This window comes from Poecilia latipinna, unplaced genomic scaffold (assembly GCF_001443285.1).
Source record: "Poecilia latipinna isolate Pla-1442-1.1 unplaced genomic scaffold, P_latipinna-1.0 Scaffold315, whole genome shotgun sequence".
NCBI lineage: Eukaryota > Metazoa > Chordata > Actinopteri > Cyprinodontiformes > Poeciliidae > Poecilia > Poecilia latipinna.
This window is the reverse complement of record NW_015112931.1, coordinates 104,294-129,985: the sequence shown is the minus strand read 5'-3', so window position 1 is coordinate 129,985 and position 25,692 is coordinate 104,294. Positions and strand designations below refer to the sequence as shown.

General features: G+C 39.4%; 1 protein-coding gene across 3 annotated transcripts in view; it reads right to left on the bottom strand.

The window, feature by feature from the left end:
• The window catches only part of zranb3 (zinc finger, RAN-binding domain containing 3), a 103,985-nt gene that overhangs the window by 46,798 nt on the left and 31,495 nt on the right, over window positions 1–25,692 (bottom strand). For all 3 annotated transcript variants that reach the window (XM_015034842.1, XM_015034840.1, XM_015034841.1), the window contains exons 9-15: window positions 21,340–21,459; window positions 16,841–16,960; window positions 16,426–16,605; window positions 16,077–16,250; window positions 13,149–13,554; window positions 7,267–7,479; window positions 543–697 (exon numbers count right to left, since the gene is read on the bottom strand). In XM_015034842.1, the coding sequence (XP_014890328.1) occupies window positions 543–697; window positions 7,267–7,479; window positions 13,149–13,554; window positions 16,077–16,250; window positions 16,426–16,605; window positions 16,841–16,960; window positions 21,340–21,459 (1,368 nt within the window). The remainder of the gene's footprint in view (window positions 1–542; window positions 698–7,266; window positions 7,480–13,148; window positions 13,555–16,076; window positions 16,251–16,425; window positions 16,606–16,840; window positions 16,961–21,339; window positions 21,460–25,692) is intronic.

The window sequence follows — 25,692 nt, the reverse complement described above, 5'->3', positions numbered from 1 at the left end:
CACTACCATCCTTAAAGAACAAAATGTTATTCCAACTGTACTGTAATAAATAGCGAAAAAGAAAATCAGAATGTGTCAAAATTAAAACCAGCAGGCGAGACCTTTTCTTCTCCCAACTTCAGCTCTAAATCTTGTTTTCGCCGCTCCTCTGAAGTAAGAAGCCAGAACATATTTGCTGTTGATTTTTTTTATTTGTTATGAACAAAATCGCTTCACCGAGACCTCAGGAAATCATGTCAAACTATATATATATAAAAAAACGGATAGGATTTCTCTTTCAAACTTGGACTTCCTCAGCATTGCCTGAAGCTGTGCTCTCACCTCTGACCTGCTGGCTAATTGGAAGGAGGGGAAAAAACTGCAGGTGCTTTGTTGCTATTAGCAGCTCGTAAAGCTGTGATGATTTTAATGAAACTTTCCTCAAACGATGAAGAAAAAAAGAATTTAATGATCTCCTGACTGATTTGTTTAAACTTGAAAAGAATAAGCATGATTCTCCCTCCACCGTTTTTCACACTAGAGATGAGGATAAGCAGCTGCACCTTGGAGTAGAGGTAAATCCGGTCGGTGTACCGGCTGGCGCAGAACTTCAGGCCCGGGTAGACGAGCTGGTTGGCGGCGGCGTCACCTTCATCATTGCCTTCATCGCCACCATTAGCATCGGCAGCAGAAGATGAGCACGACACCGCTCTGCAATCTGCAGGGAGACAAGAGGAGCTGACTAATATCTCACTGAGCATATATTATTGGTTCATTATTGGCTTTTCTGGCTTTATTGGTACTCTGTTTGCTCCTTTGGTAATGCTCTGAACAGCAGAGGCATTAAACCGCAGCAGCTTTTAGCATTTATTACACACAAGACAATATTGGGAAAATATAACGTCTGGATTCAGGAAGTTTGGAGGAATGACTATGTATTTATGCTTATTGCTCGCAAACGTTTATGAGAGAATCTGGAACAAAATGTTGAGGTTATTCCCCCTGATACTCCTGCCTGAACCAAAATCAAATTCTTGATATTAGCAATGGATGGAGCCATGAACAACATGTTGATGGCTGAAGTCCTTCTCCAAAAGTAGTCAAAGATCATCTAATAAATTATATTTTAAGCAGAATCATCAATGAAAAACTGAATGAAATAGTTTTGTTTGTTGCAGATAAAATAACATCTTTCATATGTAACTGATTAAACAACTAAATGTCTGGTTAAAGGTTTTACAGCGCTTCAATATTCACTTTTTAATTAAAACTAAATTAGGCTAAAATGATTTAATGCATTTCAGTGATACTTCAGAATAAAATGTGAAAGGAGATTTGGTACCAATCAACTCTCAAGAACCAATTCAGTTATATTTCCCAAAATAACCATGTTATATTTTAGTTTACAGTGAATTTTCTTAAGATTTTTTCTAACATGGGTTGGTTTCTCACCTGAGATTAATTAATTTGGCCAAACAGTTCAAGTGTTAATACAAAGATGATAAATCAAAATTTTGCCTACAAGGATAGTTTGATATATAAATTGAAAATGTGAAGATTAAACTATAAGGAAAATAAGTATTTTTAAATTAAAATGACAGCTCTGAATATTTTTTTTCCACAGTTTACCCTAAACCCTCTTCCGATTGGTTGATCAGATCCTGTGATGACTCCTGCTCCAGTCAATTAGAACTCTTTTATGTTTTATAGGACAAGAATTAATCTTTCAAAGTAGTTTAAAGATTACAAGACTGGTAGATTATCATTTAAAGGCAGCACATTTTTACTGGCCAAATTAGAGTTTATAAAAGCAAATAGAGATTCTTTAAAGAACACTTTGTGAACTGTACATCATTTGAAAAACCAAAAACCCTGAAGAAATGCAGATTTTAGTGAAAATGTTTGGCAATTTAACCAGACCGAGTTTAAAGACGAAGAGCTCTTCAATGAGAATGTGAAGAACAAAAAGCAGAGAAATTAAAAACCCAAAAAATATGATGAGTAGAGACAAAATAAAAGCCTGATGTGGGAAATCTAAATCGAAAAACAACCACAATATTCGACAGATAAAAAGATTTTATTAAATGTATCAATAGCTACGATGAGTCATATTTTTTAATTATTTTATTGATAGCCTGCTGCCTAACACCTAATCACATCATAAATCCAGACTTGACTTCTTTCATCGAGCAAAAACAACCAGCGTAACGCCAGCATCTTCCGACGGGGAAGCTCAAATTTATTTTTCACAACTTCACCCAAGGATTTCACAGAGCAAACGTCTGGAAACACGGCGAGAGAGCGAAGGAGAGAGTGATAAAATGACAGGCCTGGCTGGAGAGAAACAGAGAAAGAGAAGAGAGTGAGCAGGTCATTAATGTCAGCTGTGTAGCTCGCTCATGCTGCCAGCATCTAGCAAGAAAAGGTCAGGCGGTGGAAATGAGACTGCCACTGTTCGACCACGCTTCATTTAGACAATGACCTATAACACTCTGATAATACTTGCCTTAAATCACTCTGCGTGGCTAGTGCTCGGCTGTGTCGGTGTGTGTGTTCCCTGAGAATGTGTGTGTGTTAATGGGGATAAAATACTGACACAGCTTGATGTGTGTGACAAGCGACATCCACTGGAAAAAGAAGCTGGCATCTACATAGAGCGGATCACTTATGGTTATTAGACACAACTCTGGTACCAGACAGGAAATGTGAGGAGAAACTTAGGAGATGAAGGCGCTAAATGAAACAAAGGCTCCTATGCTTTTTGTTGCCCACAAAGGATTTAAAGTTAATTAAATACTTTTATTGCTGCATGTTTGCTGCCATAATAAAAATACAGGAAATATTCCCAGACCCTGCAAACATATATTCTTAGTCAGCTTCTTAATGCAAGTGATAAGTCCCTCTAGTTAAATAAACGTCCAAATGAACTCATAAAACTAACAACATATATTTTAGGCTGGCAGTAAACGCTCTTCAAAGCTTTCTAGATATCTACAGTGGAATATGGAGAAGCTTTGACCTCTAAAATAAATCCTGCAACTATCAGGGATGGCAGTGGGGAGTTCATGATTTGGGCTCACTATGCTGCAGAGCGATATATAAAACTATTGGAAACCGTTTTGGGTTTATTTCAAATATAATGGAGACAAAGACTTTAAAAAAGGGTAACAAAGAAAAAAGGGAGAGATGTTTCAAGGGATAGAGGGAGAAAAGAGCAGAGGAGAGAAAAAAGGATAGCAAGAATACAAAAACACCCAAGAAACATATTTCTAAACCTGCAGAAAGAGAGAAAACCAAGAAACTGAAAACTGAAAAGCACACACTACTAATTCATACAAAATATACGACTATTTTCTTATTTACTTATTCATTTTATTATCATTGGAGCCTTGCAATGAAATTTCGCTCAAATGTCAATAAAGTCTGTCTATGTCTAAATATTTGGTGGCAGCCACACTCCAGGACAGAGTGCATCTGCAAACAGCTGTATGTAATAATGTAACACATTGTTTCAGTAGCAGCTTTTCTTTATAAGAAAACCTTTGAAAAGTTGAGAATCCCAGTCATCAAGCATGGAAGTGGAGGGTTCATAGTTTGATGCCACAGGACTGAAGCAACTAAAGTCTTTCTAAGAGATGGAGTTTGTCCCAAAATGGCTTATAGATGAGGCAAAACTTCAACCGAGGTGATAATCACCTCAGGCGTAGATGACAAGCTCTAGTGAGTTAGAACATTTACTGAATAACTTTATATATAATTTTATCTGAAAATGTAGAATTTCATCAGATCAATCACTGACATTTGAAGGTCTGTTTGAAGAGACATTAGAGAGTTTCAATAAATTAAGCAAAACATTTCTACAGAACAAACTCAAACGTTTGAGTCGTATATGTTGGTTTTCTTAGTACATATATTTGATGTGCTTTTTTGTGCATCTACACTCACAAGTCCTCTCCATACTTTTCCCTGCCTTAAGCAAGAAAGAAAGAAAAAAGTGCTTCAATTTTATGTTTGCAGTCGTCCTTACTGCACTTTCCCTCCATCTGGCACAAACTGTTCTTATCTCAGCCTGAATTCAGCTGCAGTGGGGCTGAAAATACCAAGATAACAAGACGAAGGCATTTTTTTTTTCTTTTTTCTTTTTTTGCAGAGCAACAAACCTGGAACCAAAACGTTTTTAGGACACCAGCAGTCTCTCATCCATCCTTCTGGCCTGCTACATCTGTAATGAAACCCAGCAGCTCTGCAATGTGCCCCCCAGTATATTTGCTGTAAGCAGTTTTTTTTTTGTTTTACCCCCCTCCTTTTTTGCAGTGGCGGAATGCACCAGCTGCATTAAGTGGGCCATTTATTCGAAGGGGGCAATTCATCTTACAAAGCCGTCTTATTAGACTGTCACTTACACAGTATGAACGGTGCCTTCAAAACACCCCGAGGGATTTATCTGTTATTTTACTGCGAGAGAAAGAAAACAACGCCTAATTGGACTGAGTCATCTCATCTTCTTGCAGCAGTGGAACAAAAAGGGGGGGAAAAAAAGGAAAAAAAAAATCTAACCGCGCTCCTCGAGAATGAGCGACGTTTGAGCTGACGAACAAACGGGTATCCGTGTTTTAAATGTTCCCACAGCATGCAGATAGAGCGACAGACAGAGAGAGAGAGAGAGAGAGAGAGAGAGAGAGAGAGATAGCCGGAGAGGTGGAGGTGGAGGAGGAGTGATTGCCTGTCTGTGCTGTGCGGAAAGTAATCTCAGAGCAATCAAGAGGCGGGGGCGGCCGACAGCTCCTCGCTTCTGAAAACCACAGGCAGGTAGAGAAAAATCATTAGGCACCGCTCCTGACCCCATAGGTCACTTTTATTGGACAACCACTGTGTTTTGTATTAGACCCCCGCTGGTGGAGACAGACCGCCAAAGTCATGTAACTAATAAACCGACGACAGGACGAACATGTAGATGCCTCTTCTTCTTCTTCTTCATATTAAACACCGTCGTGCGTTCTGGGTGTTTTCAGAGGAATTCAGAAGGGAATGCGATGAGCTGTCTGTGTCCTCTTGTAATCCCTGACTCACTCAGCGACGCTGAGATCAGAGCTCTGAGGATACCATCTGTTGCGCCAGTCCTCGCTTCTTTCTCCGAAGATGCTACTTAACGACTCCAGGCTGAAACTTTTCGCAGACAGATATTAGTCGTCACTGAGGGGACGGAGGGAAAAAAGGTGCACGTCTAAAGGGCACGTGGGGGTGCGGGGTTCGGATCTCCTGCAGCGCCTCTTTAGTGCTGCCATTTCTGATCGACAGTGAAGCTTTTATCTCTCCCCTAGAGTCAAGTCTGAATAGAGGCGATTTTCTTTCTTTTTCTATTTTTTTTTTTTTTTTTCAAAAGAAAGCGGCTTTCACTCACCTTTAGGTTTTTTTTCCCTTTTTTTTTCTGCCTGAGTGTAGTGCTGAAGCCTCTGCGGGGGGAAAGCAGCGGTGGGATTCAATCGTTGAGCGTCGGGGGGGCACAGGTAGCCACAGAGACGGGAAATTAACCACTCGACAGTCTGAGCGCTAATAGATGCCAAACTGCGCGCGATTCAAGAACGGAAATCTGTCAAGGTGTTGCACACTGATCTCATAATGTTAGAGGGTAATCGGGGTTGATAGCTTGCATGTTAAAACCGAAATCACTTGTGCTTCAGTCGCTTTTATGCCAAGTCTTTAGCAAAAGAAGAAGTAAGAAAAGGAGTTCAGTCACAGTTCCTTGTGAAAATACTCACAGGCCCTAACTTTTTTAACCTTCTACAACCATAAACATCAATGTTTATGGTTTACGTGATTCGTCATTTCTTTTAGCAGATAAAAATCTCAAAAGTGACTCAACCAGCAAACAGCTGTGAGTCCTTTTCTCTCTCAGCTTTACTCATCTACAGACGTTTGTCCAAGTAGCATCTAGGAACAGCAGTTCAAATGCGCCAGATTTCTGCAAGTTTCACCAACTCAAATTTAACAGCTTAATGAAATTCAAGACCTGCATCTCATCAGAAACGTGCAAAAGAAAACTGTATATTAAGCTTTTTTGCGCAGAACGAATGTAACGTCGTACAGGTTGTCAATGGAAGTGAGCAGGTCTTGTTTTGTCAAGTCAACAAAAGAAGACAAAACTAACTTAAAAGTAACTTTTAACAAGGAGTGACTTCATTTAAGTAAAGATAGACGCAAAAAAGCTAGCAAGGGTACATGAGCAGCTACTTAGCATTAGCTTCAACCACCTTGAGTCACATGGAGATGATTTTCAGAGGCTCAAACAAAAAATCATTCACCTTATCCTTTCTTAGGTAACTTCCTTTCACCTTTTCTCTGCCTCTCCAGCTTTTCCTCACTCCTGAGAGCGGCACAGCGCACAGTAGGCAGCTTTTCAGACTTACAGCGTCTTTCAAATTAAACACATTTTTTAACGTTTCATGATATTTAAATTAATTTCAAACTCTGACATTAGAGTTAACGTCTCACTTTATAATAAACCCTGCCCCAGTCGGTATCCTCAGACAGGTTTTCCTTCAAGGTTGTCCAGTTTTTAGCTGTAATAAATCCCAGTAAAACACATCGCAGTTGGAGACACAATGTGAAAGCTGTTCCAACTAAGACATCCCAAAACAGTCTGCATGCTTTCAAAGTCAACACCCAGGTCACAGGCTTTTCTTAGACTCTGCTTGTCTGGCAGTTTTTTTTTTAAAGGTCTTCATATTGCAGACGCTGTAATTAGGGTCTTTGTAATTAGTGCAATTTATTGCTTTGTGTATCCCACTGAGACATAAGCAGTCAAACTCAGAGGTCTTAATTTGCAATATTACACGCTGTGTAATTGGGAATTTGTTTCCTTTACGTCCCTCTGAGACGCGCAGACGGGCACGTGTAGAAACCTGAGTGGACTGGGAAGCCAGGTTGTGTTTCAGGGATGAGCAGGTGCAACACAGGAGCTTGAGTGGCTTTTATGTAATTAGCCCTCACTCCACTTTATTAAAAAAAATAGGCAGCTAATCACCAGCTCCTCGACCTGCCGGACAGGGACCGGACGTGAAACCTGGTGTGTGCTGTAATTTGGCGGCAGCCTCAGAAATGGGTTCCATCTTCAACTCGACGCGACAAGGAAATAAGAATAATAATGCCAAGCCCCATATGGGATGAGATATAGTTCCTTATTGGTTGGCGTGATGATATTAAACAGCAGTATATGTGCAGGTGACAGTGTGGCACCAGCCAATTTCCCTAGATATGAGAAGGCAAGAGATTGCAGGTGGGATTTACCCCGTGTGTGGTCAGGGGAGAGGCGGCCGCCGCTGCCAGCCATGTTGTCGCCTCCCTCCCTCGCTGACTGTTTGCCTTTGGGCCATCGCTTATCCTCTTCTTCTTCTGCTTCTTCCAGCGTCTGTTTGACTTTCATAGGCTCTGGTTCGCTTCCGGTGCTGGAAAGGACGACGCACTCTTGGCCAGCGGAGGCTTGAGGAGGCCCTGGTGACTCTGGGCCGGCAGGGAAAGAAAGCAAAGATGGAAATTACTCCGAGTTTAATTGCTTTTACAAAAGACACACGAGTAGAGTTGGCTGATTAGCCCCATAAAACCGGGAAGAACGAACACCTGCCACCCTCCTTTCACCGACTCTTGCTTCAAACCGCCAATGCCATTTGCTGAGCGAGCGGATTATGCTCTCGTCCCATTGTTTTACTAATTGCTCAACAGTGTCATGTGCAATCAAACTGAAACAAGGATAATTGTGGGCGATTGCTGCATCTGTACGTGGCTGCGGCTGAGGGCAGACAGCTGATAGTGGCTCAACGCCAGCGGTAGATCAGACTGTAAGTAGCAGCTTACTGCACCGTACAGACACACACACACTGATAACTCTTCCTCAACGTTTCCTCCTGCCACTCAGCATTTATACATTATGTGCAGCTATTGCAGCTATTAGCTTTGTGTTCTCTCTTTATAGCTCTTTGTTTTGGAAAGTGCGCCCTGGCTCAGTGCTGCTGTGTTTAGCTGCATCTCAGTCATTAACAGATCTACTGCTGCCATTAAATTTGACTTTGATTTTCTTTGAAATAGAAAAGTAACCCTGATTCGGTCGCTCAGTGTTTAGCTGGGTCTCCTTCCTGGACGGAGACACTGACAGGAAGTTATTACAACTAAAAACCAGAGATCAGGCCTGAAGTCTGGGTGTAGAGATGAACTCTGACCTGAACCTTTAGAACCACATAAAGACAGTTACAAAGTCGGGCTTCTATCACCTGAAGAACATTTCCAGGATTAGAGGACTGATGTCTCAGCATTAGAGAAACTCATCCATGCGTTTATCTTTTGTCGCATCGATTACTGCAACAGGTCTGCCTAAAAACCCAATCAGATCCAGAACGTTGCTGCTGGCATTCTGACTAAAACCAGGAAGTTAGACTACATCACACCAGTTCTAAAGTTCTTCCACTGAGGGAAGAGACTTTAAAACACTGTTGCTAGTTTGTAAATCACTGAACGGCTTAAAGATCTGCTGCTGTTGTCATAGCAACCTTCCAGACCTCTCAGGTCTTCTGGTTCTGCTCTGCATCCTCAAAATCAGAACCAAACAAGGAGATTCAGCTTCTATGCACCAGAAATCTGGAAAAAAACTTCCAGAAAACTGCAAAACAGCTGAAACACTGAGTTCCTTTAAATCTAGACTAATTGATTAAGAATTTAAAAGTAATGTTTCGATTGTTGATTCCATGTTCTATGACTTTGTGTTTTTTGTGTTTATATGATGTAAAGCACTTTGAAATGCCTTGCTGCTGAAATGTGCTATACAAATAAAATTTGATTGATTTGATTGATTTGATTTGATTGATTAATTGATTGATGTAGTCTCCATTTTCTCCCCTGATTTGGAGTTACAGTGTTTAGCTGCATCACTCACCAGAGCAGTCAGTAACAGACCTAATGCTGCCACTACCTTCATGTTTATCTTTGTTTTTGTCACATAGAAAGTACACCTAGTTCTGTATTTTATTCTAAAATTGAAATAACTGGGAATCAGTTGACCTGTTTGTCTTAACATATTAAGACATAGAGATATTTAAAACCAATTCCACTTAAATTATGCTCCAACACACTTCATGCTAAAGTTTAAAAAAACTGAGCAGCTGCTTTAAGAAAAGAGCACAAATATTTATGGCCAACTGCAAATGTCACAGTCTGAGCAGAACTTCTTAAAAAAAAAGAGAGAGAAACTAGGCTGCACAATTTCTGTTCCCCGTCTCTCCTGGTTATATTTAAATCACATCCTTTCACAATATTTGTCAAACTCGAGGTGCGAAATCTAACAAGACAGTAAGTTGTGAGACCGGAGGACGCGGAGGGCTAATTAGTGATCTTGCCTCTCTGCGGCTTGTTTCTTCAAAAGGCCAGTTCTCGACGGCTTCCTCAAAATGTCACCGCGAGTCTCCGGGCCGCCAGCCCCCTCCACTAACAAGCCGACAGAGGCCGCGGAGAGACGGCTCAATTTGTGTTAAGTTGTCCCCCGACGAGGAAGACGTTAGCGGCGAAGTCCTGCGGGGGCCGGACTTCGCCCTGTGTTTTCCCGCCCAGCAGGACGCCCCGTTACGCTCAAAGTGGGCTGATAAGGTTGCAGAATTGACTCGAATCCACTCCACTCAAACCAAATCAAAGCAACCCACATGTGACGCAAACAGGAAGTGCTTCAAATCATCAAAAAAGAGAAAGTAGCTGGTCCTGGAAATAAGTTCAGGAAATGGTTCAACCCGACTCTGTCACACGAAGGAGGTGAAGTAACAATCTGTGACAGTTTGATTAAAAAACAGATTCCTGACCAAGCAGCCCTACAGGGGATTCAATCTGAACACGATTATGATCCTATTGTTCAACACCTGTTATAAGGCAGGTCCCTCTTTCCTGCAGCACAGGAGATCAATTTCAGAAGAAAATATGAGATTATGTAGAAAAAAAGATGTTTGAGATAAATAAAATAATGGGTTGTAACCATTTTATGCAGCTAATTTAAAAGAATAAACACACAGAACATATTTCTACCTAATTATGTACAAGATTAAAAAATGAATTTAAGGGGAAAAAAGCAAAAACTTATTTTAGTGCCTCAAAAAGTCTGAATATGAAGTGATATTGGCAGCTACGGCAACTTGACATTTGCCCATAAGTTAGCTCATAAGTCTTTTCTTATTAAATGTCATTAAACATCCAGGCAGGGTTATAGAGTAAGTCTTGAATTATACTTTATTTCTCTATATTTTTGCTTTAATGCAGCTAAAAGCTCCTGTAGGCTTTCAAATCAGTCATTACCAGTACTTTTTTCAGGTATTTTGAACATTTACTTTGGTCTTTAGCAGCTTTTTTCTCCAGGACAAGTAGATGAAATGTTATTCTTAGGTCCAAAAGTCGCCTTGACCTCTCTACTGAATTACTTTTGTTAATTTTACCTCAGCTTAAGGGTTGAAATCTTGTGCACCACATTTTTGGTTTTTAAGTCAAACACTTTTTTTGTCCACTCAAACTTTTCCTCTTTGTTTTACACACAAACTGCAGAACAGATCTGAAAAGGAGAAAGTTTAGCTTCTTGGAAGCATCGTGTAAAGACTTAGCTGTGGTTTAAAACAAAGAACTGTATTAAAACATATTGAAGTTATGCTTCCAAACTATTTTCCCTGTAATCCCTTTCCTAAAATAAGAGCGGCGGGATTTAGTTGGAAAATTCGGCATATGCCACTGAAGCAAGACACGTTTTAGTCTTGGCATTCTGAACAATGGAGCACGTTTTAAAAAGGACCAGCTGGTCATTTACAGTTAAAGTTATTAATTAAACTAAAATAATGAGTAAAACAAACCATAAGGATGATGCATTTTTGGAAAGGAGTGAAGTAAAGTGGAAACTATTAGCTGCAGTGATGTGAAGAACTATTATATATTTCCTCTATTTTTAACATCTTAGCTCTCTCTCCCTTGCTGAATCATGAACTTTGACCCTAACTGAGGGAAATTGAGTCCTGGATTGCTTAAAGTGTTGTTTTGGGTTTTTGATGTGCAACCAGGATGCCTTAAATTTAAACTTAACGATATTTTCGCATCATACGACAGTGTTCTGTGATTCACACTCTCCCTGCTCTTTGCGTAGTCACACCGTAAAAAAAACAACAAAAAAAAACATGTTGCTCTTGAAGGAATAACATTTCTCATGTCACATCATAGGCTTCCACCTGATTATTTTCTTGCGTCCTCGAGTGCTGAGGATTTCAGTGGCAAGCTGAGAGATATCTCCATAAATACAGTTGTTATTTTCCCGCACAGTCTGTCATTTACAAATTTAGCAGGTTGTTAAATTTCCTGTCTAGCAAGCTGACACAGCCCGCCGCTGTGAATGCAGAGTGGCGCTTGTGACAAAGAGGAGTGTGAATGCTGAATAGTTATCAAGGATCTGCTGCAGTGGAGCTTGGAACGGGGCGGGGTGGAAGGAGGGCGTTCTGTGTGTTTTATGTGTGGGGGTGAGCCTTAGAAATAATAATAATACTAAAAAAAAACGGAGGTAGTGCCTGTTTGTTCTCTCTTTTCTCGTGCGTCAGCTGCAAACAGACCTTCAGCACATTCAGTGACTGCTGTGAACTTAATATAGATCCTGTCACAGCATTTAAGACACTCAAAAGTCACTAATGAACGTCAAAAGACAGGAAAACTTGAGCGTCAAATATAACTATTAATATAATTGTCTAAGAGAACTTAATAATATTAGATATGTCTGCAGTTACAGTTGAAATCAGAAGTTTAAAGTGCCTTAAAACAACATTTTTTATTTATTTATCTATTGACTTTGTTATCCTTTAGTCATTTTCTAGCTACATAGAAAGAAAAACTATTTCTTCATTTCATTTCAAGTTTACAAACTTCTCTTCCCGTTTTCCTTCAATGGTAATTATGGCCAAACATATTTCTCAGAATTAATGCAAACAGGTTATTACTGACTATTACAAAAAAACAGCAAATAAGGAAGATATTTACCAATTTAAGATTTGCAAATTGTAATTTAAGGTCTAAATTATAAATTCTGGACATATTTAAGATTACTAAATCAAGTTTTTTAAGATTGTGCATCGATCTTTTTAGTGCATTTTTGATGGAAATGATGCACATTTTATTTAAAAATTGTAAAAAATAAAATTCTAATTTGTATTCCATCTTAAAATCACACCAAATTAAAATCACACCAGTTGTCACTATGATGATTTTTTTCAGTATAATTTGTTGTCTAATACAGTGTTTCCCAACACTGGTCCTCAAGGCACACGGCCCTGCATGTTTTAGAAATTTCCCTGTCTTAATGCACCTCATTCAGCTGATTGCAGTTCAGCAAAGACCTGCTAATTGAAATCACCTGTGCTGAAGCAAGGAAACACCTAAAACATGCAGGGCAGTGTGCCTTGAGGATACGGGTTGGGAAACACTGGTCTAATAGTTCGCCAAGTCCAGTTAAAAGTTGGATTTTTTCTTTTTGCCTGACTATTTTGAACCTCATTCCAGTTTCGATTTTTTTTTTTTTTCCAGCCGATCTGTGATGCACCTCAGACATTTAAAGAGCGCAGACCTGCAGTCTGCCGGGTCATAACGACTTCCCTCCCTGCTCTTCTGCAAGACGCAATCATAGGCTGTCAGAGATATTACCTAGAGCCAGCTCAACTTTTCCCCAACTTTATGTGAGGCGTTAGCAGCAGTAGCAGCCGCCTTCTCTCTCTCTCTCTCTTGGCTTGACAGGTGAGAATTATGCTGTGTCCTTGTCATCTGCAGGAAGAGAGAGAGACAGACAATCCTCTCGGAGCGGAGCTATTTCAGACACTGGCAAGGCTGCCTCCATCTTTCGCTATATCGCGTCTCCATCTGGTGAAATCTGTAATGCTGCTCGAAAGTATTATGTCAACAGACTGCTCGGATTGATATTGACAGGGAGGAAAATAAAGAGCTGAATGGATTTTTTTTTTTTGCTTCAGGTGCTTCGGTTTAAGCAAGAGACGGGGGCAGTGTTGTCCTTTTTTAAAATTGAATTCGGTGGGATTGTTTGTGAATTAAAAGAAGAAGTCCACAACAGACAGACACAAACATCTTTAGATGATATGATTAGTGTTTTACTAACTTCACCGCCTTACCTGGTTTGAGCCCAGACGAGTGCGGGAACTCGCACATCTCGCAGAAAGGCAGCAGGCCGCTGTTGGAGTAGGTGCAGGCCCCGCAGCTCCATGTCTCCGGAAGCTTCCGGCGGACAAACGAGGCGGGACTTTGTGGGCTTTTCCATCCCGGCGTCAACCTCCGCTTCCCGGCAAACCGAGACCCGGGGCTCGACCTGGACTTGGGCGTTCGAAGCCTCTTCAGCTGCAGTGAAAAGTCCTGGTCAAGATTCACACAGGAGGGAGAGCGGTCGGCGTCAACTTGTTCCACCAGCTCCGGGGACGGAGACGGAGACGGTTCCTCGTCATCTGGTTTCTTCCTCTTCTTCTCCTTGCTGGCACTTGGCGAGAAGAACGAGCGAATATCGTGCTGCTTCTCTTTCTCAAACTAAGAAAAACGATGTAAGCTCAGGTTAGAGTTGTCTCCAAGCAGAAGAGTTTGGAATATCAATTACAAAAAAAAACATCTCATTTCTTTAGGAAATAGTTTGGCTGTTTTATTTTGTATGTAGACAAAAACTTTAATTGATATTCCCTCTGACCGTTTTCCACCCATATTTATAGTCCCCTACATACTGAGATATAAATACTTTGTATCTGCAGGTTTCACTAACTAAGATTTAAGACTTTTTAAGACCACTATGAAAGGAATTTAAGACCAATATCAAGTCAGAAATATATAAACAAGAATCGCAAATAAATAAATTGTATAGATTTGCAACAATTTAGTCATTGGCTAAGATAAAAATGGAGATAAATGTATATTTAACAATGATGGACATAAAAAAGCTAGCTAGCTATCAATCTAGCTGTATATGTATAATAAACTCTTGCTAGATATAGCTAGCTTATGGTAATACACTCTTCCTCGCAAACTAGCACAAGTAATGCTAACTAGTTTTTTACATCCATCATGTGCAAATTTATCTTCAACACTGTTCATCTTATCCAGCTAGATATATTTTTGCTAGCTATATAACTGGAACGAGTATATTAGCAGCTAGCTAGCTATCAAGTGTAATGCTAACTAGGTTTTTTACATGCATCACGTTAGTGCAAATTTATCTGCAGCTGGCTCAACAATGTTTCGTCTTAGCCAGCTAGATATATTCTGGATAGCTAGGTAGCTTGCCAGCATATATTAGCAGCTAGTTAGCGGTAGCCACAACCACCTTGAGTCACAGACTATAATGTTATGTCTGCTCGACTCAAAGGTTTGCATAACAGTAAAGTCCCGCAGCATAAAATAAAGCTACCTAGAATATATGAGATTAAAACAGATTTAAGACCTGTGATTAAGGTATTTAAGGCCAATTTATTGTTTTTCAATGAATTAAGAAATTTCAAGGCCTTATTTTTAAAAACAGGGCCTTTTTAAGGGTGTAAGGACATCCTGTATTATGAGTTGATTATTCTAAACAGAACCTCAAATGAATTTCTTGCTTAAATAAAAATAAACTGGAACTAAACAAATTTGAGTTTAAGACATTTAAGTATTGTCCCAGCCTTTAAAATTCAAAATAACCCTATTTAATCCGGTTCATCAACTTCTATTGTTCTTTAATCCATTCAAAAATATCCCACTAATTTTTTTTGGTAAAATTAATTCAACATGCAGATATTTTTTTCTGCTCATTTAAGCCTTTGACTACCACTGATCTGTGGCTTATCTGAAAATCGCTCTCTTCAACTCAGCAGGCTTATGTTTGGCTTTGGTAGAAAATCTAAAAGGGTCATGTCAGCAGTTGCTCAAAGATCAGCTGATTAGTTAAGTGCTTTGATACAATCAACTGGAGCCATTAAACCGCAGAATTAAAAAAGAAAACCACACAAAGAAACCATGTCTCCTCAGTTTTAACCGACTGAATGAGCATAATTAGTGTTGGTAAAAGAAAAAAAACTGAACCCCTGTTCATATTTTTTCATTTTCCAACCACAAATGCCAATGGATGTTATGTAATAGCCCAACACAAGGCAGGGAATAATTGTGAAATGAAAGGAAAATAAAAGCTAACACTGAATATCACAGTTAACAAACGAAATATGGGTGTTCAAAGTGCGGCCCAGGGGCCGTTTGGGACCCCTGGAGACTTTTTATCCTTATTTATAGAAAACTTAACAACAAATTGTTAGAAAGGAAATTTATAGGAACACCTCAAAATTTTCATCTTTTAATGACCTTTACGGAGTTAATTTAAAACCAATTTTTTAGTTAAGTTTGATTCATAATAACTGGAAAGTTGATCAAAATAATTGATGTATATTTGACGATGATTATTCTTGATGATTTGGTGAAACCCTGTTCTTGTTACTGATAAGTGACTAAATGCTTTTCTTCTTCTCAGTCGAGTCCAAAAGAATTTGCTCACTGGATATCTTTCTTCTAATACGTTTTGAATCTAAAGTCTTTATTTATTTAAGCAGAGTACTGCAGGGTTAGTTTATTCTTGAACAACTAAAATAATTATTAATTCATTTTTATTATCCACTGCCATAGAGTATAAATTAAAACATTTTTTAAGTATATGTAAAAAGTCTTGAATAATGTATTTACATTGCTATGCAGCACAAATCTGGAATAAACTTCCAGATAAAAACCCAACAGCTTATGAAACATCTATCAACAAACGACGACAAAATGAAATGTTTCAATTGTTTATGACTCTGATTTTTGTGTTTTCATAAGGTAAAGCACTTTGAAATGTCTTGTCTCTGAAAGGTGCTATACAAATAAAATTTTATTTCATTTTTGATTTGATTTTGCTTCAGCTAAACACATTGAAATTCTCATGTAACAAAGTGTAGAAAGTATCAATGGGTAAAAATGTTTTTGCAAGAAAAGATACCAGCAGGGAATGTGGTAAATGTAAAATGACTTGACTTTGCAATCAGAGATTCTGAGAAACTCACATAGGAGAAGAAAATGTCATCGTTCACATTTCCTGTGTTTCCCTCCAGCGGTAGTGCCATCTCACTCGGTGTCCAAGCGCTGGCAAGGCTGAGGAACTCCCACTTGTCCTTGTCACCTTCATCAGCCTTCAGGTATTCCTTCCTGCCGTTCAATGTGCTACCAGTAACCGTTTCCTGGAAGTCACACAACATTCAGCTTTAATCTGTCTTTTTTATTTTTTCTATTTAGCTCTAAAATATTTTTATTAGTCACGCGTCATATGAAGTAAACATGACTGTCACGACTGAAAGTTTCAGCAGCTTTGCACGAATTAATCCCAGCATGCTTGCATAATGTCGTCAGCGCTACCTTCCTGTTGAGCATGGACCACATGACTGTGTCAAAGGTGCCCTTGGCGATGAGGTAGTGCACGTTGACAGAGGACGTCTGCCCGATGCGGTGAGCGCGGTCTTCCGCCTGCTTCATGTGTCCAGGGTTCCAGTAGAGCTCAGCAAACACCACATGGCTGGCAGCGGTGAAGGTCAAACCCTAGACACAACACACACACATACACACACACACAGAAATGCAGCATAAGTTGAGAAAAATGCACAATTCAAGCACACTTAAACTCTCAAAATAGACGATGCTTATTCTGACTGGAATGCCTTTAGGGTATATCTTATTTACTATTTGCCACTTCATATTTTTATTTACCTTTCAGCTAAAACAGGAAAAACAATACGGTGATTCATAGTTCAGCAGTAAGTTTTCATCAGAGTACCTGACCGGCTGCTTGGATACTGAGGATGGCGACTCGGGTTTCTGGGTCGCTCTGGAATTTGTGGACTAACTTGATTCGCTCCGATGAAGGCACGCTGCCATCGATTCGTATGTACCCAGCCTGGCAGACCAGAGGAGACATGTTTTAGTGATTAATTCATGTTTAAAAAGTGCCACTTGTGTTATGGCAAAGCAATAACACTACTGTTTTGGGGGTTTTTAAATCAAAAATAGAACAAATTCTAGGTACTAAAATTAGAGTTCTGGAAAGAGCTAAGGTATCATCAATTAATAATATAACCTCAAGTTGGAACTTGTAAGAAAGACAAAAACTATTGGATTTGTTTGTTTTGTTACAAGCTAGGCTACATGCTAACTGTTATTAGCAATACAACCCGAGTATTTTTCTGGATATTTTGTTTTCAGAAGGAGAAATAAACACATTTGCAGATAATTAGATAACTAATCCAGCAGCCATTCTGGGAACTGAGGTAACAGTTTCTCAAACTTTCCTAAGAAAGCTTGAGAAATTATGACAGTGAAGATGTATGGTTTTAATAAACTATCAAAAAAAATAAAAGCAAGGTGACAAAAGATGAATCAAAAATAATGTTTCACTACAGCAAAGCAAGTGGAAGTTAAATACTTCAATAAAAACAATATTATATACGTTATATTCTACAGTTAGCCATTAGCTAGTGAAAGTGTTTCAGCAATTAACTATTATTAGCCAGATAATTCTCTCAAATGTTGAATGACAAAACAAGACTAAAAAAAAACTTGATAAAAGTATAAATGCCACCTTTAATGTAAAATACAGACTAATAAACCTACACAAATACTCTTGCCCCGCATCCCTCTCGGCGTGTTAGCTTGCTAGCATCTGTAAAAACACATGCTAACAATTAACTACTACTCTATTACTAATTAGCCAGATAATTCTCTCAAATGTTTGAAGACAAAAATAAAATTTGAAGAAAAATGCATATGAAAAGTATAAATGTCGCACATAATGTAAAATTGACACAAATTTACTTAAAAAAGAAAAATAAATACTCTTACCCTCCATCCCTCCTTGGATGCTAGCTTGCTAGAATGTTAGCCAGTTTTTGGTTGGTTGAGAAACAGTGCTAATTCAATAATATGTGTCTTTTTTAGATACTAAATCACACTTAAACAGCAACATTATGGAATAACAAAAAAGGAGCAGCTAAATTAAGCAGAAAATCTAGAGTTATTGCTAACATAATCTATTTTCAGCTGTGTTTTTGCCAGATATCTCTCCTGTAGGCAGGAGAAAAGCTAATGAAAAAAGTATGATTGAAGGTTTTCAGGTGTAGTAGGTTGAGCCTTATTATCCAAAAACTCCTTTATGAATGTAGTATAAAAGATTACACAAATAACTAGAGATGATGAGGGAAGTAGGGTTATCCGCACTCTTCAATGAATATAATTATGGTTCATCCTATGAAAAGGCAGAGGTTTCATTTCTTCCAAGCTATTTTATTACTCTGTATTCTCTCCATCTTTACTAGACATTTTAGAATGAGCACATCATGCAGGCCTGATCATAAAAACCTTTAGTAAAGTAGGTAAACAGAAGAGAAACACAACTGAAATCAAGGGTTTTGTTTAATTAAAACATGAATTTGACATTCAGCCGGCTACTACTGCATATGGAGACTGAATTCTTTTGATTTGATTTGGGTCCATCAGTCCTGTGGAGCAACACAGTGGCCAACAGTGGGACGCAATGTTCACACTGCGCTGCTCCCAGATGTTAATTCAACTGTGACGACATGAATATATAAAAGATTTCTGGAACAATAAAATGTCAAATAAACGTATCCACTCATTTCTGTGGAAATTAGCACCTTAAACTGAAAAAAACCTCAACACAAGTCAATCTGATAATTGAACTGGGATCTTTATTGTTTGATTTAATCAGTGCTCAACAAACTTCTCATCAGTTCACCAACAGGTGAGACACACGGAGCACGAAAACAGTGACGTTACAGCCGTCTCTGCCAAGGCTTCACATCTCCCAGCGTTGCTTGACGTTCCTTTTTTTAGCTCGTTGTTAATTGGTGAGCGTGAACACACTGCGGAGTGAGCGTCTCAAGGAGGAATGTGTTATCACACCTCGTGCCATCACATTACATTCGAATGACAATTTCTCGACCTCTGCTATGCACACAAATGCACACTTGAACTGCTTCACAGGTTGCTGACGCCAACCTAAGAGAATACATTCGCTTGTAATGAGTAGATGAAGAAAAGAAGAAAAAAACTTAGGAAGAAAAGTTTACTTCCCCGAGAAAAAAAGTAAATTAGGATGCAGTTTTCTTGAAGAATTTGGAGATTCTTATCAGGCGATATGAGTAATTTGTTAATTATTTAAATATTGTGCTGCATTTAATTATACACCTGCAACCGGCTTAAAAGCCCGAGATTTTAATAATTCATGACAGCTAGCATCTGCTGTCAGCACAAGCTCTACTTGTGAGCACAGACATCATTACTCTGTCAAAGTAAATCGCAACTATGACTGAGTTTCGCTTTATAAACCCAGCGGGACTATGGATGAAAGAATAAAACTAAAACATGGGGCCAATTATGTCTGATAAGCCAGAAAGGAAGTGTGAAATATAAATGCACTCTGCACGATTAGTATCTCCAGGTTACATTTAATAGGCAATGAAAGTCTCTGGAGTTGGAACGTTAAATGGAAATATGAAACTAAAGACAGAGAAAACAGCCTGTGCTTTTGTTGCAAAGTGATCTGTGCTGCCGGTGTAAAATATAAACTCTGAGTCATTTGACAAACTCTGTACAGACCGCTTCAGGAACCAAACTGGAGCTTTCTTTGTCAAACATTGCAGCAAACGCATTAAATAATTTAGATAAATATTGACTTTGTCAGCTGACTTTATTTGTTGAGACACATCTACAAATTATTTTTACTTATATCCAAGAATAGCCACCAAAGTCAACTTGTGTAAATCTAAAACTCTTCTCTAAACTACCAACTGCACTCCTTTTGGAGTAACTAATATTTTTAACCACAATATGTTATATGTAAAGTCTTGAAGCCGTACAGGTTCCTGAAACCAGCTGCAACCAATATTCAACTGTTCAAAAATTAAAAAATTGAAATTTAAAAAAAAAAAAAAAAAAAAAATTAGGTGAACATCTAAATGATTTGCCTGATATCATAAAAGAAATATCAAACCTACCAGGCTGGTAAAACAGATCACCACCGCAGAAAAAAACCTTGGTAATTACAATGAGACGTCCTGTCTCTGTAATCAGTCGGGTATTGTGTTTAAGGCAGCAGGACAAAAAAGAGCACAAAAAATAAATAAAAAATTAAAAATACTGGTGGTGCTTTCATGTTCTGAGGAACATAGTGAGTTTATGCACATCAAAGGTGCTTTATTTGTTTCTTAATGCTTTGTTTCCTCTCTCAGAAGCTTAACCAAATACTTTGGTAGATCTGGCTGCCTCATAGTGTGAGGTCAGATTTTCTGATTTGACTTAATGTCATGAAAAAACATCTGATTTAAGCAACCAAGTCGGTAGGAGACAAGAATTATAAGCTAGAAAAAGCCCAATCACCAATTTGCTTTATACTAATTCATTACCATTACCATTTTGAGAAATCTTTTAATCTCCACGGCAACTATTCAGCTATGCAAAATGCCTGGTTGATTATATTTAGCTCCGCCTCCAAGGACCAAGCTCCTCCTCAAAGCTGGAGTTCGAAAGCTTCCCAGCTTCCCTTCCCCTCCTCCACTCAGCTCCTTCAGACTAGCCAGCAGCAATTAGCAAACACCTGGAGGAACTGCAGAGCTCCTTATAAGAGCTACTTCTCAGTGAAAAGCTGGTATAAACGTCGCTAAAGAGTTAACAGAGGAGCCAAGTTGGGATGACTTCATGAAGGCGGAGTTTCAGAAACAGCAGAAGTTCTTAAAAAGAGAGAGAGACCTAATTTCAAGGGATTGAATTACTTGATTATGCTATTGGCCCTTTAAGATTAAAAGTAATAATAATAAGTAAAAATAATTTAAAAATGAAACAAGATAAAACGGACTAAATTAAAGTAGCAAATTCATTTAGTCTGGGGAAATTTCTCTGTCAAAACCCAAAATTGACTGAATTTCAATTTGAGGAGCAAGATCCCTCATTTTAAGTCTCTCAATACTTACACTGGACCCATCAAAACTATTATCCTACAATCAGATTTAATGCATCTTGCACTAACATATACACTAAACTCCCACCTTTATCTTAGCGCAAAATAAACCCAAACAATTTTGAATGTTAGAGTAGAATTTCAGGCACAAAATCACAGAGGAAATATTGTATCCTGCAACTAAACTGAAGACATATACTAGCATCTCCTTTAACAGTATGATTGTTTCTGCATCCAAATCTGTTTTATGTGCAACAAAATGTCTGTTTTCCGTTTCAAGACGCCGCCACGCCGCCTGAGGTTACCTTGGCCTCAATGGCGGCTTCGGTGCAGGCCTGCAGCATGGTGAGGTGGTGGGCGAACACCAGGAACTTCAGCTGCTCTGCCTCCAGCACCATCTTAATGTAGTCCTTCACAGCTCCCGCCTGACCGCACATGCACACAGAAATAGACACGGATGAAAGAGAGACACTGAATCCATCACGCTGCCGCTCCGCCACACAGCGGCAAGATCAGTAAAGAAGTCAATTAATCACCGCTGCATCCTTTCTGTGTGATCGATTCGCTATTGAATGCCGGGGATCCTGACTTTAAAAGCAGCGAGCAAACGCGGCGGCCGGGGCGCATTTGTCAGCTCGCAGATAGCGAGAGCAAATCGATAGCTCGCAACTCAGCAATATGACTGGTGTGTGTGTGTGAGTGTGCGTGTGTGTGTGTGTGTGTGTGTGTGTGTGTGTGTGTGTGTGTGTGTGTGTACTCTTTTTGATTAAGGCGACGATAGGTGCGTAAAAATCCACATATTGACACATGATCGATCGGAGAAAGAAGAAGTTTCAGTACTAAATCGAGGGTTTCGTATTTCAGCTGAAGTTTCAGCGCCATATTTGTTGAGACCTCTGGTAAAAACATGTAAAAATCCTGGAAATAAATCAGTTTCACACTTGACAAAATGCAATATTTACTGGTTTTACTGTGTGGTGTCTTTTATGACAATAACAAATTTTGCTGGGCGATAAATTGTCCCAGAACTTATTGCGATAAACGATAATATTGCTGTTTTCAGACCATTTCCAAGTAATATAATAGCAATATTGACATTTTCAAGGCTAAGTTTTAAATTCGGATGAACATTTAAACACTGGAACTGGAAGACATTTGAAATAACCAAAATTAATTAAGAAAACAACAAATAAAATGAATAATGAAGTCTCTGCAAACAAAGGGATAGTTGAGACCAAATCAGTTTTGGTAGGAAGAAAGAGAAAAGAGAAAAACGATAAATCAAGCAAATGAAAATGACTGAGTTTCTTTTAATTTACAACGCGATTGACTTTGAACTGCTTTGTTGCTGAAATGTACTAAGATATGATTCTTACCCATTATGATAGCGCCCTACTCTTGGGACCTTGTTGCCACGGTTACGCAACACAACAACTGTCCGAAAATAAAAAAAGTAGCTGCAAACAGCCTTCCAGAATGTGCTCAAAGAAACTTACTCTGTCTTATTTCTTCTTTCTAGAATGGCATGTTCTCTTATTTTGCCCGTTTTGAGGCATCACGTCATATTTATGATGCAGGGATTGCAGTTAAATTGATTTTGCATCAACTATTATGTATTCCAATCACTGATGTTCTCAAGTTAAAAGTTGTAATTTTCTGGATTTTTCAGAGTTTTTTAACCAGGCTGCCAGTAAATGTGGAGGCTGCTGTACATAACAGAAAAATCAAGTTGACTGGGCTTATATTTAAGCAGAAATAATGGGAGTGCATTTGGAACATTTTCAGATTTTTTTATTTATTTTTTTTATAATAAAAAAAATAATAAAAAAGTTGGGTCCTGTTAGCTGTCAAAGTGTCAACCGCAGTGCAAAATTAATGCGGCGAGTTTCTAGAATGCGTCACTCCCAACTTATTGGCTCTTTTCTTCCTTATGTAACACTTTCGTTCTTTTTTTGTCTGTTGGTTTTTGTTTTATTTATGAAGCGAAGCAGCAACAATGCGTGAGAAAAGATCAGAGCCCAAATTTAACAGCCTATTGCTTGTTTCTTGTTTTGAAGTTCCTGACCTTGATTGACAGTGTGAAGCTAACAATCACCTCCCCTAACTCAAAAAAAAGGAGGCAAAAAGCGAGGGAGTTAACTGTGCCCTGCAGATATCCGTGCCTATCATGTCAGTGTGTGTGTTTGTGTGTGTGTGTGTGTGTGGCCGTCATGGAGCATCCGGACTCGGCTCATTTAGGAGCCCCCGGGCTCACCGGGGCAACCGAGAATAGCACCAACTAGTGAGGACATATTGAGGTTTGATTTGAGTCTAACAGAGCCCTTACGAGGCGCTTTTCGCCTCTGTGGTGTGAATCCAGCTCCTAAAATCTCCCCCCACAAACCTGACAACCTTCGCAGCCGTCACACCTGCTCTGGAGGGAGAACCTCTGCTGATAATTAGCCAATGCGCCCGATAATGAATCTGTCCGCCAGGCCCGCCGACCCTGTTCTGATCAGAGGGGTCCTCATTACTGACGGCTTGGCTTCGCCCGCTTCCTTCCGCCGAGTTTAATTAGTGCATAAACTTCTCGGCTGTCTGAAGCGGACCCGTTATCTTTCGCTTTAAAGTCCGGCTTCAGAGCTGTCCTCTCTTGGTAATTGGGAGCAGATGCTTGGCGGGTAAAGCAACAAAAATACCCCAAAGGCGTTTGGCAGCTCTGTCGCCTGGCGGTGCTGGGAGGCAGGCAGGGCCCGCGATGCTCCTCAGAGCGACATACATGTTAGAACTTATCACACCACTCCACCCTCCCAATGATCCAAAAAAAGGAAGCACTGTTGTTTTATTGTTTGCCGCCCCCCCTCCCCCTCTAAAGTACCAAAAGTGTGTTGAACTCTGAAAGGAAATGAGATTGGTCCGGGAGTATTGGCCTTGAGGTGGATGTAATGAAAGGAGGTCCAGACTTAGGCTAAACTAAGCAGAAATCCAATCAGTAAACAACACCAAGTACAAAAAATGAAAAGCAGGATCCAAGCTTGGAGGCAGGCGGAGCGAGCGGCGTGTCAATGATTGCATTTGGTAGTTATCTCCGGTCTTTGTTAACCTCGGGGCGACGCTCCTCATGGCTGAGGGACTTTGGCTAATTGAGAGGAATGCCAGCCCTCGAACGCGGGCAGATGGCGGTTTATTCACCTACAAATACAAGAGACGGTGGAGACGCCTGTTCTCGGAGCTCCCGTGATTAGCGATCGAGGGCGGGGGGGCGGATCAGACGGCGAAGGCTTTATTACGGCAAAAATGTTTCCTCTGAATGTAAATGAATGTTGGATTCCAGCGGCTCTGACCCCGGCATCCTTCCTCCAGGATGCGTCCAGCCACCTTCCCACAGAGCTCATTCTCCCTCTCATTAAAAAAAAAAAGACATCTCTGTTAAACTGAGAGCCGAACGGGTTTCCATGGCAACAGCATCACAGCGATTCTATTTTAGTGTGGTGTGTAACTTTGATATAAGGTGTAATCTAGCCAGGCTGGACGCGGCTAAATAATGCCTTGGTTATAACTCCCCTACTTTGTCTAAGTGCTTTCACTGGTCACCATTAGGCTCTGTTACCATGGCAACGCTTTCCCATGAGATCTCCCGTGAGCACACAGACGAGCGTGCTGAGAATGATGCCGCGCCATCCGTTCACCGCGTCAAGTCCAACAACAGCGCCTGGAGATGTCGAAACGTTCTGGATTTTTAACTTGCTGTTTCCTCCACCTGTTTATTAAAACTCTGAGGTTTTAAGAAACATGTGGACTTTATTTATTAATTTAAACGGCTCTGAAGCTAGTTTGTTGCTCTGGATTTTGTTTACTGCTAGCTAAAAAGTTAGTTATGCTAACCCTGCAGCATTAATTATAAATATTAGCTTCAATAATGCTAAAACAAAACACTAACAAAGTTTTTAGCATAAGCTAATGCTATTAAGCTAACTTCAATTCAAATTCTATCTACTTTAAAAGCTTAAAAGAACTGCTAATAGTCAATAACCAAAACTTCAACATGAATGTCAAAATTACAAAACAGTAAATCAAGGATATCTGGAAATTTAGCGGAAGCTAAATGCGCTAAATGTTTCTAAAGTTAGCTAAACAAAAAAAAATGAGCTCTGCTATTAGCGCATTAGTGGAAGTGGAAACTTTCCACTGGATGTAACAAATTAAAAGAGGGTGAATACAAATGTAACTTTACTTATAACAAATGTTTAAAACAAAGCACCATTTTCTTCATGTTAGTGAAGCAAGTTTGTGGTTCAAGTTTCAGAACTTTATGAACAATGTTTCAGAGTTTTACATTTCACCTACTTTACAGGTAACATTGCATTACATCTCTTATTCATCATTTCTTCTAGCTTCAGTTTTGTGGCAATAATTCAGTGCTCAGGTACAGACTAACGCACTGAAAAGATGTTTACATGTCTAATCTATATTTTATAATTCAATTTAGCAAGATTTTTACTCATCAGACAACACAATTAGCTAAATTTACTTCAGTGTAGTTCACTTCGCCATTGTAATTCGCTGACTAGAGCAGAAGTTGTGCTTGAAATCATTATTGTCTTGAGTTAGCAGAGATAATCTTTAATTAGAAATCACTGTTGTGCATTAAAATGTCACATGTAAGGATGATTTTTCTG